General features: G+C 44.0%; 1 protein-coding gene across 5 annotated transcripts in view; it reads left to right on the top strand.

The window, feature by feature from the left end:
• ZNF438 (zinc finger protein 438) overlaps positions 1–14,740 on the top strand; it is a 155,102-nt gene that overhangs the window by 87,074 nt on the left and 53,288 nt on the right. For 3 of the 5 annotated variants that reach the window (XM_025208493.1, XM_025208494.1, XM_006027295.3), the window contains one exon: positions 12,294–14,157. In XM_025208493.1, coding sequence (XP_025064278.1) covers positions 12,294–14,157 — 1,864 coding nt within the window. Of the gene's footprint in view, positions 1–5,076; positions 5,149–12,293; positions 14,158–14,740 lie in introns of those variants that run through there. The other 2 variants (XM_025208495.1, XM_025208492.1) reach the window with 1 other exon arrangement.

The following is a 14,740-nucleotide window of genomic DNA, read 5'->3' as shown; positions in this document are numbered from 1 at the left end:
CTGCAATCGGGCTAGGCGGCGGGGAGCCACAGGGTGCCAGAGCGGCCAGCAGGTAAGTGCATAGGTGGGGTGAAGTGGTAGTAGTGGATGGGAAAGTGGGGAAATGGCGGTTGCAGTGGCAGCACGTGGGGATGTGTGGCAGTGGGCAGGAGTGCAGTAACAGCTAGGCGGGAGTGTGGGGCCCTCACCAGTGCCCTGGCGCCAGGGCCAGTGGGGCCCTGGGGTGCGATGGCAGGAGTGCAGGGCGCAGGCTGGAAGAGGCTCTGTGGAGCCAGGCTGAGTTGTGCCAGCAGGGAGAGGGGCAGAGCCAGGCCGGGCTCCATCGTCCTTCTGCCCTGCCCTGGCCCATGCTGGCCCTGGTGTACTGGTGTAGGCCCTGCACTCCCACCCAGCTGTCACTGTGCCCCCACCCGCTGCCACTTACTCCTCCTGACCTGCAGCCACTGCAGCCACCATTTACCCACTATCCTGCCTGTCACCACTTCTCCCCATCCCCCCACCTGCCCACCAGCTGCTCCAGCACCACATAGTTCCCGGCTGCATTTCCAGTCTGTAGCATGCAGCAGGAGCCAGCCTGGCCCCAAAGACTGGGACAATTGCTGGTGGTCCTCTCCTTCCCCCTGCTTTCTTAGCTGAGTTGCACAAGGGTGGGGGAACATCCATCCCCAGGGTCACCAGGCCAGAAGCTTTTGCTAGACAGAAGCTTGCAGTTGGGGGCTGACGGTGTGCGGGGAGAGGGGTGGGGCTGGGTGGGTCTTGCTGCTATGTCTTCTGGGCCCTGTCACCTCTAGGTCCTGCAGCCAGCTCTCTCTGCATCCTGCTGCCCCTGGCAGGGCCTTGTCATCTTTGACAGGCAACCAGGGGCAGATAATCATTAATTTTCTAAATGTTTTAGGGGCCCCACAGGCCAGGTGGATTGGCTTGGTGGGCCACATGGGTTGTATTTTGTCTGCCCGTACTAGATCCTATATTAGGCACGCTTCACCACTGTATTTTATATGATCACGTGTGACCAAGGTATACAGTCATCTCCCTCACATTGCATCCTGGTGCAACCGTGACTTTCATTTTACCTCAATTACTGTAGTGCAGAGCTCATTTGTATCAGTCTACCCAGTGGGCGCGTCTACACAAGACACGGTACTGCACGTTAATGTAGTTTAATGCGCAGTAAGTGCATAGTAAAAACCCTTAATCTCACTTAAATTTGCTACTTGCAAATTATTCCAGCTAGATTTTAATTATAATGTGCGTTGTAGCTGCTCAAAATAACCTTGAAAAAAAATGAATGCATCTTTTTGGAATATTATGGAACTCCTTTAATTTGCTTATTAAAGAACAGAGTTGCTCCAGGTAACAATTTCCTCCATAATCTCAGCCAGAGTTAAGTGATCTTTCTCCAATTAAATGTTCATCTGAAAATTCAAAAAGGAGAAGGGGAGGATAGAAAATATAAATATAAAAGTTCTGGATACAGATGCTGCATTCAGATGTCAAGTCACCTGCTTTCGATGGAATTGCACTCCATGCAAAATCCCTCGAAAAAGATTCTCCAAGACTTATCCAAATTTAACAACGCATTCTGCAGATTAGCCCTTCCAGCAGAGATGATAAAGTCCTGAAATAAGTATTAAAGCAAAAATTCCCAAAATGTCAAGCCAAGTCTAACAGTCAAGTTCTAGCCTTCTTGTTCATATGGAATCAGCGAGCATTTTTCCCGGCTTGCAGTACAAAAGTCATCCTACTTTTTTAACACCTAGGCCGCATCCAGACAAGTGCAGCTGCGTGGTATGTAGCACTGCAGACATGTCTGCGGCACCACATACTGCACATTCAGCTGTTCTCCACACTGCAAGTGAGAAATGCGGGGGGGGGTTTGACCCCGGCTGCTGGCCAGCCTCTAAGTGCCAGGATCATTGCTGCTGCTACAGCCCCAGAACCCCAAGTAAAGCTGCTGGGGCCAGGTCCCCTATCCCATCACAGTAACCTGCCTTCCACCAGAGGGCATGTGACACAAGTGTTCCCGGGGGACAACTAGTGGCGGCACGTGGTATCCCACTGCTAGTTGTCCCCAGGGAACCAACCAAATGTCCACGCTCGGCCCTAAAGTGGCCCTAAAGTTAACTTCATGTAATATATATTTGCTGCCTCAGGAATATTTAAGCTTAAGTGGTAATTTATAAACATTTTCTTTGTCCTCTCAACTGGTTCTACACTAGACAGATGGCTACTAAATGTCATAGAGAAAGGGATATTTTATAAAATGTCAAAGAATTTCCCCTGTCCTCTTCTTGCTATTGTCTGTTCTAGGAAATCTGCATCTAAAAACTATTTTGTAAGCAAGAGGAACATAATCAAGCTGTACTTGAAGCATCACACATGTTTTATTTTGCACTCTTTTTAGTCAGTATAAAGATGGGAAGATTTTATCCTCAGCCTATTTGAAAAGGAGGCAAGTTTCTGCATAGGAAAGATTTCATGACTTATTCATAAAATGGCTCCACTTGACCTTTTTCTGCATAGTTTCTCAAAAATTCAACTTTCATTTTCCCATCAGACCTGGTCACTGTTGTTTCCAAGTAGTTCAGGAACAATATTGTTTATTAATTACCACATTTATTAAGCATATCATGTCTTAGAATTTTGCTGAGGTTGTTGTGATCTTAATAATCCTACATTTTTTAAAAGAGAACTTGTATCTACTTTATGAGAAATTAATTATTTGTTAGGGCTATCTGTGTTTTGGGGCTTATCTTCAGAAACCTCAACTGGCAGTATTCACAGAAAAAAAAATCAAATCCAGATTGTGTTCCTTTTGGAATGTAATGCTCAGGAGTCACTTAAAATTATATTTAATTCATATTTATGATGGCACAGTATATTTATGCATTCAGTGACTGATGATTCATATTTGTCTCTTTAGTTAGGCTTCATCCATAAAAGTCCCCCCTAAAGTAAGTATCCCATAGAAGTCTTCACAAATCACCAGAGATGATTTTCTAACTTGTGTAACAACTGGACTGATGCAGGAGGAATAAAAATTAAACATTTGAATTGTGATCATACTAAAATAATTCCTGTATACTTGGGGCTTGTCTGTTGGAGTAGCAGTTTGTTCAGCTGAGACAAAATTTAAAGTCAGCAGGACCGTTTTTGGAAATGAGCATAAGAACTGGGAGCAGAACTGTAATACCTTTGATATGTTGTAACAAGTGGGCCATCCTGGGGCCAGTCCGAACATTGGCCCACCCATCTGTCTAGGGCAGCCCACCCCCCTGCCTCGCCTGCCACACACTTTCTTTGTTCTATCTAAAGTTGTTCCTAGGCGGGAAGCTGCCTGTTTAATTGCCCTAATGCCAAGGTCAAATACATGGCTTCAAACCTCCCCTTATACCGTGCCCCATGCCTCACAGATGGCATCCACAATCACTAATACTCCCAAAGCCCCTTAGCTGGGCTGCACTCGGCCTCCCCCGGCCCAAACTTGGCCCCTGATCCAAAAAAGTTTGAGAACCACTGGGATAAAAGGATTGGAAGTGAACACTAAAGGCGTCCTGCTGGTTCCCCATTGCTACATTATTCCCTGCCATTCACTATCACTCCAGTCTCTTTAAAAAAATTAATAAAAGTCACCGTTACAGACTGAAAGCAAGTCAGTCCTTGCTATTCTAAATGGTAGAGTATCCGCAGCTGAAGAGTGCCTCAGCCTGCAGTGTATCTTCATGCTCAAAGGTAATTGTGTTTAACTTCAAGAGACTTCTATTTTTGACTCGTAGAATTTTAACAAATTATCCAAGGCCTGTTCCCTCTGTGATCTTGACTTCATCCTGTTTTCTACACATATATGTACTTTCTGTATCTTAACAATATTGCGTTAGTGATGCATCTTGGTGTTTCAGCCCTATGCTATAATGCTAAGTTTAGTGTTGAATTTATTTTTCTAACCTGTTTTAAATTACACATGTGAGAGAATGTCAGATTCCAGTTCCATGCAGCCCAATACTTTCCCTTTCAAGCCTGCCTCTACTAGTATTCCATTTAACCAGTTTTTAACGCATCCTACATTTCTGCTAATTCCAGCTTTCATGCCAGTCTCTCGGTCCCCATCTTCTTGTGTATTTCATTCCAGTCTCTGGCTAACTTTTAGTTCTAGATTTCTAGAAGAGAAACAGTTTCCGTGCTTTCAGTTCAGACAAATCCAGATCTATGACAATGTAGAGCTGCAGTTGCATGGAAAGTGTTGTTCAGCCCCAGGTTAAATCATGCCCAGTGTGAATGGGATTTTCAGTAAGTTTAGGTACTAAAATCTAAGAAGGCTCTACTGAGAAGAATTTTGAAGATCTTTTAATATAGCCAGTTTTGGATAGATTTGCAGGAAAGGCTGCTGGCCTGCCATATTTTAACTCCATTCTCCTTGACATGTGGGTGCTAGATCTGTTCAAAGAACAGCTTGCCTAAATTTTTTCTCCTAGCGACCTCTTTGGAAATGGTAGAACCATTTAGGCTGATATTTCAGTCTGCAGCAAACTGGAAAATTTCAGCTTAAGCAGTTTGAGTTTGGCAAAGTTACAGACAACTGAACACAGGAACTTATAATGGTCAGTGTCAGGCATCAGAACCACCAATTGCGAATATACTTAGCTGGATTCTGTGTTGAATCTATATAACTTGTGCATATCTGAAGTATAAAATGGCACTGCATTTAGCCCCCCAGTATTTGAGACCTTTTCTTAAAACCACTGAAACTTCAGTTTACTGGGAACATTTTTGTTTTGGTATCGTTGACTGCATGCCATGACACTAAAACTAAATCATCTTGTCTGTTTACCACATTAACCAGCATTACTTGTTTATTAAACTATCACCTTGTCTTTAGCATTTAATATATATGTTTGTAAAGTGCTATTTGAGCCTAGAAAAATGGCAAAGACCAAGAAGCAGTAGTTTTTCTTAATGCAATAACTGGAAGATAATGTTTTATATTGTCTTTTTTGTATTTCTTGTCTTGGGACCTACTTATAACTGACTGAAGCACTTCTGCAGGTGGTGTTTTTTTGTATGCTAATCCTGCTGAGAAACAGTGTGTCCAACAAACTATGCTGTGTCAGCAAACACAAGAAACTTGCTCCGGAAAGAGAGTATCCACAGGTATTTAGTGTGTATGGAAGTTTGCTAAAAAGAACTGGCTAGCTAGCATTGACTCACATTGGTTTAATATTGATGATTGGTATAAAATTCTTCTTCTGAATTTCAGTTATGTATTCTTTCTAAAGATTGCTTCTTTTAAAGTCAGCAAAACAGTAAGGAAAATCAAGACAAATTTAATAAAATATGCAGCGCTCTGTTTGGGGATGGGCAGACAAAATAATTATACTGGATTGAAAGGTGGAGGAGCACACCACATGTCAAATTCATTTTCTCTATCTGTTTTGTACGTCTGGTATAATTCACGGTAAGCAAAAATTAAATTGAGGTGATGTGGAAGTTGTTTCATTCAGAGGTAAGCTGCCCAGGCTTAGTTACCACTTATTAGGCACACATGCAATCTAAACAGAGGTAAGCTGCCCAGGCTTAGTTACCACTTGTTTAGATTGCATGTGTGCCTAATATGCAATTAATGTCTACACATGCAACTAATGCTATTTAGGCATACTGTATAGTAAGCCTAAATAGGCCGCAGCTGCCTAGGTGCCAGAGGCACTCTTTGAAAGACAGCCCTGCGTGGTGTTCCCTGGCCACATGCTTTTCTGGCCCGGAGCAGTCTGCAGCCTCCTGGCACAGCCCTGTATGACACTCTGCAGATCCTGTGCACAACATGCAATAACTGTTTGATACCCATGGGGCAGATTGGGGAACAGGCGCCCTGCACCCCAGCCTCTGACCCACACCACCACAGGTGTGGATACTGCGATGAAGCCACAGACAGGGGTCTCACCCAGGGGTGAAGGCGGTTACTGCTTTGGCTGCGCTGCCCATTCCCCTCCTGCATCCCTTCCATCCCCTCCTCCATAATGGCCTGCATGCAGTACTGGCCCTGCTGTTGTCAGCTCCTGCTCAGGGGCCTCACGGCACCTGGTTGAACATTGTCAGGGGGGGCCCGGCGTGGGGGCAGGGGCAGGGGGCCCTGGCTGCTGCAGGTGGCACTGCACCTCAGTCCAAGCCCACTGTGGGGCTTGTTACTGGGTTGCAAGTGGCTGCCGGGGGTAGGCAGGGCTGGGACCATGGGCTGGGAAGTGGGCAGCACGAAGGTGACTGCCAGGACAAAGGTGGTGTCTAGCACCCAATAGTCCTTCGTGGCCTCCACTGCCTGGGCCACCATGGCGGCCTGCCATTCCTGCACATCCAGCATCTTCTCGAGGAGGGTGACATGCCTCTCCTCTAGGGCCAGGAGCTTGTCCCAGAATGCACAGTCCTCGTGGTCTCTCTTCCACTCGCTCATGACATTCAGCATGTCAGGCTTGCTTCTCCACCACAGTGACCAGCCAGTCCAGTAGAAGGATCTGGTCTTGTGTCTACCGCTGTTGGAGATGGTGAATGCAGAGGGCACTGGCCAAGGTTGGTGGTGTCCCTGAGGTCACATCCCTGGAGGCAGCTGGTACTTCTTCCCTGAGAGAGGCTGTTTGTGAGAGTTTGCAACATTTCAGAGATAGCATGTACTATGCCAAGGGGCTGTGCGCTGCATGGCCTCAGATCAGGGCTTGTGTGTGCATAGGTGTCCAAAGAGCATGGTAAGTTGGCTGGGTGGGCCCTGCCTGCCATCCTGATCCCCTACCCAGGTTGGGCCAGCTCTGGCTCCTGGCAGCAGCTGCTATGGCTGCTCCAGCCCAAATCCCCCCTTTCACCTCTGTAGGCCAGGCAGTTTGCTCTCATGGTGCCAGGACCACACCAGTTTGGGTAGGGAGCAAGGGGCTTCCACCCGGCTGGGACACAGAGCTAGTGATGCCCTTACTCTCCCCACAGCAGGCCTCTCTAGAGGCCCCTGCCATGTGTGGTCTGCGGGCAGCCCCAGACCGGTGGTTGTGGTCAGTGACACAGACCCATTGTGCCCTCAGGGCCTTGACATTTATGCAGCACTACCACACTGACCACTGATGCCCCTGTTCCCTCATGAGGCCTGCTAGGGTCTCATGTATGTGGGCATTGGAGTGCATGCATTGGGCAAACTGGCTCTGCACTTTGGCATCACCCCACAGTGCAATGAGGTCAGCTATCTCTCCCTGTGCCCAGTTGGGGCCCTAGGATGCTGCCTGTGGTGTCACCCAGGATGCTCTCAAGGGCTCTACCAGAGACTCCAGGCCTTGGCACATGCCTGTAGCACAGGGGCATGGTGGGTGGGAGGCAGCCAGATGGTGGCACAGGCCCTGGGGGTCACCACCAGGTTCCATGGACCTGCTGCAGCCAGCATGGAGCTGCTGCTCCACAATGTGATGCGATGACTAGGGGCAGGCAGCAGGTGGCACAGACCCTGGGGTCAGGCCAGGGGTTTAAAGCCCAGGCTGAGGCAGGCAAAGAGGTGTCCCAGCCATGGGGCTGGAGAAACTCTCTGCCCCATGGCTCTGGGGCAAGCCTGAGTCTGGCCTTCTGTTGGTGTGGCTGACAGAGAGCCAATTTGGTCTTGGTTGGCCTCTGCACATGCACAACTGTGCAGTACCTACTGCATAATTAGCTTACTACCTGCTTTTGCAGGTAGTAAACTAACCGCTCAGTAGACTAATTTACTGCACAATAACTGCCTGCATGTGTAGACAGTGACACTTTACTGCACAGTAAATTAGTCTACTGTGAAGTAAAACGTCTTTTGTAGATGCATCCACTGTGAAATAGAGCAGCCACATTAAACTGCTGTAAATCACATGGTGTGCAGTGAGTGCTCCTCACTCTTAACTCAGTATAACTGTTCCATCCATCCCTACCCAAAATCTAAATTCTTCATTTCCTTACATTCTTCATTTCCTTACAAAGCAAAGCCTGTCATTCTCTTGATTCATTTTTTCTGTCATTGGTCCAGTTGTGCACTTAGGGTAAGTAGTTACTATGAGATGGACTTCAATCTTTGTAATAAAAAGCAAAACATTTTTCTTATTTCTCACTGCTTTTCAATTGAACTAATTGAAACTGACAAGAGTTACCAAGAAAATGTGCTTTGCTTATCCTGGGACTAATGTCTTCTAGCAGTAGTAGTTCAAAAATGTTTTTAACTCATTGACTTCATGCAGACAATCAATCTAATTTTTTTATACTATTCATAGATAGTATTATCAGAAAAGACAACCTTGTGACATACTGTTTTCAGACTAAGAGTCTGCATTATTTAATAATGTCCTGCTCTTACACAGTGCTTTTCATCAATTTGTTCTCAAAGCAATTTCAAAGTAGATCAACATTATTATTACTGTTTTACTGATGGGAAGACTGAGGCACAGAAAAGGGAGTGGCTTACCCAAGGCCACCTAGCGGGCCAATTACAGAACTGGCAATTGAACTTGGGTTTCATTTAGAATAGCTGTATTTCGTGTGCCTACACTGCCGTTTTAGTGAAGGCAAGAAGAACGATTCTACATGATCCATATTTATGTTAAGTTGTGTATGTAGGTATACAACATATTTTCTTGAATGCAAACATGTATATTTTCCCCAGAAACCAGCTGCTGAGAATTATAAGTGAGGAAACAGGGTAAAAGCAGGTTTTGCTACTTAAGTGTCTGCTGAGTCAATGTGAAAGTAACTACACAAGAGAGACTTCCAAGCTTCTGATGCTCATTTACCGTATATACTTGAATTCAAGTTGAGGTGCCTGGCCACACATGGTTAGCATGGAGAAAAATAACCCTCAGCTTGGATCTGAGACCTTCCTAGGGCAGGTGGTGACTCAGCTCTAGTTTTGTCCCCAGGCTCAGGGCTGAAGCTGAGCTGCTGCCTAAAATAGCTCATTTGGCAGGGGAGGGGACATGCAGCCAGGGGGGAACTTCCAACCCCACCATGTGCCCCCTGTGCCTGTACCTGTGTCCACCCTTGCTCCCCCTGCTGCTGACCCATCTGACACAGCTTCCCCTTCCCCTCTTATCTTTTGCTCTGGATCTGTTCCCTCTAGCCTTGACCTGGCCTGGCCTGGCCTGGCCTGGCCTGGCCAGGTGCTCCTGCTGCTTCTCCCTGGTTAGACTGAGCTGGGGCTACCACTGCTGCAGACTGCCCCAGAGGAGCAGAGTAGGGTAACGGGGGTGGACAGGGAGGGGAGCAGGGAGTGGGGGAGGCAGGCCACAGGTGGTCCTGATCTGGCACCTGGGGTGGCCTTGGCTGTCATCATTCCACCCCATGAGGGTGGCAGGGAAAGCCTGACCCTAACACTGCCCTTCTGGCAAAGGGAATATGACCCAGCCCCATGGAAGAAGGGAGTGTGGCCTGGACCCACAGAGGGGAGAGAGTAGGGACATGCCTGGCTCCTATCCAGATGTGGGTGGGAAGAAGTGCTGCCTTTTCCAACATGGGGAGGGGCTGCAGCCCAGCTCTGACAAGTGGCATGTGGCTTGGAGTTTGGCAATTTGGCAGAGGGGAGAATGGTCATATAAATGGCTGCCACTTCCCATGTGGAGACCCGTGGGCCAGGTGCAATAGCTCTACGGGCTGCATTTGGTCTTTGGGCTAGAGGTTGAGCACCTCTATTTTATGCCAATTGTTGAATGGGATTTTGAGAAAATAAAAACAATGAGACCTAAGGAGCTGGGAAGGAAAGTGAGGGAAAGGAGAGTGGAAGCCACTGCATTTGGACTTTGATAAGCAGGGATCCTAGTTTTCTTTGATTAAAAAGCCAAAACGATCTGATAAAAATTTAAGAATCCATGTTTTTCTATGCTGAGCCTCCACAATGCTGATTGGCTGAGGGAGGGGTCCTAGCAGTGGCCCCACCCCTTGCCACTGATTGCCTGAGAGTGCTGCTGTTTATGCAACCCCACCCCTTGCTGCTGATTGGCAGCGAGGGGTGGGGCCTCATGATGGGCAGCCTTCCCAGCCAATCAGCAGAGGAGGTAGAGCCACCATCTTGGCTGCTTCCCTGTTTGCTGGGGGTTTCTATGCCTCTGGCAGGCTGCTGCAGCAACCATGAGAACCACTGGCTCCCACATATTTTTCTTTTTTTTTTTTTTTCTGGCGATTCTAACAATTCGCTGTAAAAAACACAAATTCCACATTTTTTCATGGCAAACAGATTTCTAGGACCCCTGGTTAGAAGGAGCTGCCAAATTTTCTGGAGTACCAAACAAACTGGTCAAACTTTTGTATAAGATGACCCCCCCAATTCTTGGGAGGGATGACATTGTGACTTCACAGCTTCATAGCACCTCTTCCCATTTTTACCCAGAAACCTTGAAAGGGTACTATCTAGTAAGGATAATCTATTATAAAAAGCAGTCTCCAGTCCTTAAGGGAAAATATAATTCCCTGGAAATTTACTATGTTTAAGTAATACAGTCACTTTGACCTATGTTATTAGCTTTCAAGTTCAGTATCCAGTCTACAGCTCAGAATTATGTGCCTTGGCTGATTAATTACATTAATCCACATACTCATGTATGTATGTAACTTGCAATGCAAACTGTAAGGTGTTCAACATACGTGAAGAACATCCAACATAAATATCAAGTTGTTGGAGCTAGCAGTACTGGAAGAAACTTAAAATTGGCCTATATTTATCTTCAACATTTTGTATGTACATTTTTAATACAGAGTTCTTAGTGTATATAATAAAGAACAGAAACTGCCATAGTAAACAGCTTCAGTTCCTTTTTTTGCGTGTACTCTGTAACCTTCCACATTTTTTTTAATTGTTTATGTTTTCTGTTTGACTTAATACCTCTAGTAATCTTGAATTTCCCCCAACATATTTTCTTCTGCTCTCAGCATTTCTTGAATATTGGGATCATTGCTGAAGGGTTTTTGGGTTTGTTTTTTTTACTCTCCCTCATTCCTAGAAAATGAGGGGGAGATCCTGCTGTAGTTTCAGCAATTGCCAACTTGAGGTATAAGAGACAGTGTTTATTGATGAGCAGTTGGCTGTTACATGAAGTGATTGTGATGCAGTAAAATGCATGTTAAATATCCTTTCATAAACTGTGCGAAAGGTAGGCTCTCTGCGGACCCATATATTTTAACATATGTTTTAACATTTTGGATTTTTTTGTAATTTAATTCATTTTTATCAGCATGTTTTTCTTTGGTTCTCTGTCAGAGCTTTAAAAATGCTTTAATTATAAGAGCAAGTAGAAACTTCATGAAATTCTGACAAAAGCTTTTAAAAAAGCCCTGAGTCCTGCAAGGGAATAGAACTACAGCAGTAGTTTTCAAGGGAATCTTTACACTGTGCAGCCAAGCTGCGTATCATCTGAGAAAGTAGAAATGAATGCAGTTGTGTTTTTTGTGATAGTACATTTTATTCCAAGTCCCTTGTCATTCTCTTGCATGTTAGCATATTATATAGTGGTGATTTTTTTAAAAACCTTTCATCAGTTGAGGTTCTTCCATGTCCAAAAAACCCCACGCTACAGAAGAACTGCAAGATTGCATGACTTGTTCAGAAAAGTATGCTTAATATGGGTGTGTTTATACCCGAAAAATGTACTCTTATTCTAAATGCATTGCTCTGAGAGAGATTCATGACAAAATAGTAAGAATACCCAAACCTCGTCTTCTACTACCACTTGCATTATTACTAATATCTTTTAGGGAGTTAATACAGCCTCTGAATTAGAACTTCCTAGGGACCTAGATCTTAAATTCTGAAGGCTGCAAGTGAGAGAAGAACAGTGGGGAAAACCCTGATCATACTCTGTTCACTATCCCTTTCAGCATCCATTCTCTGTCACCGTGACACAGGATATTGAGCAAGATGGACATATGGTCTGACCCAGGAAATAGCAATTCTTATGTTCTTATGTGCAGTTTTACTACTGGTGGCATAATGGAACAATCCTTTTCTAATGCAGAAAAATGATGTAAACATATGAGGCTGTATGACTTGGATAGAAAGAATTTGCTTTAAGGGCTAGATTAGATGCAGAAGAACTAATATTTTTGTTTGTATGAGCTAAATATTAACCAAATGTATTATTTCTCAAGTTTATTAGTTTTTCAGTTTATCCTTTAAAGCCTGTAACTCCAACTCCATGCTTCAGTTAGTGGTTGTTTAAATATCTTTCATATATGTAATAAGTTTGTACATAAACTCTTAAGTTATTTTTTGATAAACTAATTTTATGACGGCATTGTCATACATATTTGTATATTTTATTTCATTGCTGCAGATAAATCCTCTTCCGGGACGATACAAAGTGGAAAAGGTTTTCAGAATAAAAGCCACTTTAGGACCATCGCACCAAAAATGGTACTAAAAGTTACAACATCAGAAATGGTTTCTTGTCTTCAGCCTTCTCTGCCTGAGCAAAGTACTGTTAGAGCTGCAAGCTCTAAACCACTTATAGTGCCAACACAAAATTATGCTCTGATGCAAGTTACTGGTCATGAAGGAACTTTTTCTCTTGTGGCCTTGCCACAGGTTACTCCTGCACTAACCCAGCAAATCCATCAGTCAAACATGTCCCCTTCTGAAAACCTCAAACTTCCTATTCCTAGGTATCAATCTCTAAGAAGCAAATTGCTGATAGACAAAAAAACAACTCAAACCACTGCTTCAGGTACACATAACAAGATTCTTGTCAAGACACGGACTTCATCACAGATGCCACCAGTGACTGCCTCTACTGAAGACCATTCTGAAACTCAATCTATGACTCGTGCATCTGAACAAATGATATTACTGGATCAGGGGTCAACTGAAGTTACAGTTGCTACTTTGCTAAGCGAAAGCAACAATGTCGAATCTGAACCTCCTTTATTGAGCAAAACGGACACTGCTAAAGCTAATGTGTCAGAACCATCTGCAGCTAAGGAACCTTTATCCAAGCCAGTGGGTGTAAGTGATCCACTGAAACTAAACTTACATTCTATGGAAACAGCAAATGAAACCACAGGAAGCTCAATTGTTGTATGTGAGAAAGTTAAAGAAAAAACAGTGAATTCTGCAAACTCTGTCACTGTCCTGTCACCAGCTGTTTTGGGCAACCCTGTGCAATTGACTCCCTCTACACCAAAAGGAAAACTGCCTATTTTGCCTTATTCAAGAATGAAAAAAACAATGTTTTATAAATCTAAACCAAATTCTAACATTGCAAATGCTGCTGCTCCTGTGCAACCGTCTGATTGTGAAAAAATGCCATCTTTGGTGAAAACCTTAACTGTTTCTAGCAAAGTTTCTGGTAAACTGTTACCTATATCTTTTGCACAAGTCTCCAAACAACCCACGTGTGAAAATGCCCTCTGTCCAGCAAGTAAAGTAGATGTTGATAATCCAAAGAAATTGAATGCTGCAGCCTTGAAGAGAAGAGGCAGAAAACAAAGAATCCCAGATGATATATTGGCCTTTCAGACCAAAAGAAAGAAGCGCATTGTTAATAAGTTTAGAGAAGGTAAAGAGAAAATAAAAGTTGATCCTCAGGAACCAAAACACAGAAAGGGAGATGAAGTAAAAAAATACCGTAGTATTAGGCCAAAACCTGTTGTTGTTATGCAGGCTTTAGCTCCACTAACATCTGCAGCCATAATTGGGTCCAAATCTCCTGACCAGGTAAAACAAGACACTTATTTGAATAATTCACTTCCCAATAAATATTTAAGTCATAAACAGAGTGAAGATGTTTCTGCTAAACCAAGTGATTTGTGTAGGAATATATTTTCTACTGTACCTAAGATGTGGCATAAGTGCCATGTCTGCAACCACAACTTCCAGTTTAAACACCATCTTCAGGACCATATGAACACACACACAAACAGGCGACCATACAGTTGTCGAATTTGCCGTAAAGCATATATTCATTCAGGAAGTCTAAGCACACACATGAAGCTTCATCACAGTGAAGGTCGACTCAAGAAACTGGTGTGCTGTGAATTCTGTTCTAAAGTATTTGGACACGTAAAAGTATATTTTGGCCATTTGAGGGAAGTGCACCGGGTTGTTATCAGCACTGAGCTCTCCACTAGTGAACAACAGTTGCAGGATGCTTTAAAGATCAGAGACATAAATATAAAAGGGGCAGATGAATCAATAGAGAGGTGAGTGCCTATGCAAGTTAAATGCCAATAAGAATGATTTCAGGAGTTTACTGCTTCTTTCTTCTTTATTGCTGTAAAAATTCTCAGTTATTATTAACTTTTCCTCCAGAACAGGACTCTCAGCTGTTTGCAAATCCTTTTGGATCTCTTTAGTCTGTCCCTTCCTTCCTATAGTCTGTAAGGATTTTTAAGTCTCAAATTATCATTGATAGATGAGTAACTAGCCTAGTCTTGAATATTTCCCTTTAAAGTAATACTGCAGCTGCCAGTGAAACTGTTTATTGTTATCTATATACAAAAACAAATGATTTTGATATTTAGTATATTTTTAGCCTTGTTTTCCTCTGCAGTCTGTCAGTTTGTATTTTTCCCCATGATGGTACTCAGTGAAGGTTATACTTCAACAAAGCAAGTAGTGTTGCAGTATGTTCACTTTACAAATCCCTTCACTATGTTAAAGACCATTGCCCCGGTTGCTTCTCTGAGGTACTGCTGCCTTGTCTACATTTGTGCATTGATTCCTGCTTCTGCCTGCAATTGCATTAACCAAAAAAAAGTTAATATTTACCTTGCCATAGAAGAA

The sequence above is a fragment of the Alligator sinensis genome, unplaced genomic scaffold (assembly GCF_000455745.1).
Source record: "Alligator sinensis unplaced genomic scaffold, ASM45574v1 scaffold309_2, whole genome shotgun sequence".
Lineage (NCBI taxonomy): Eukaryota > Metazoa > Chordata > Crocodylia > Alligatoridae > Alligator > Alligator sinensis.
Note: the sequence above shows the minus strand (reverse complement) of the source record. Positions and strands in the feature narration are given on the sequence as shown.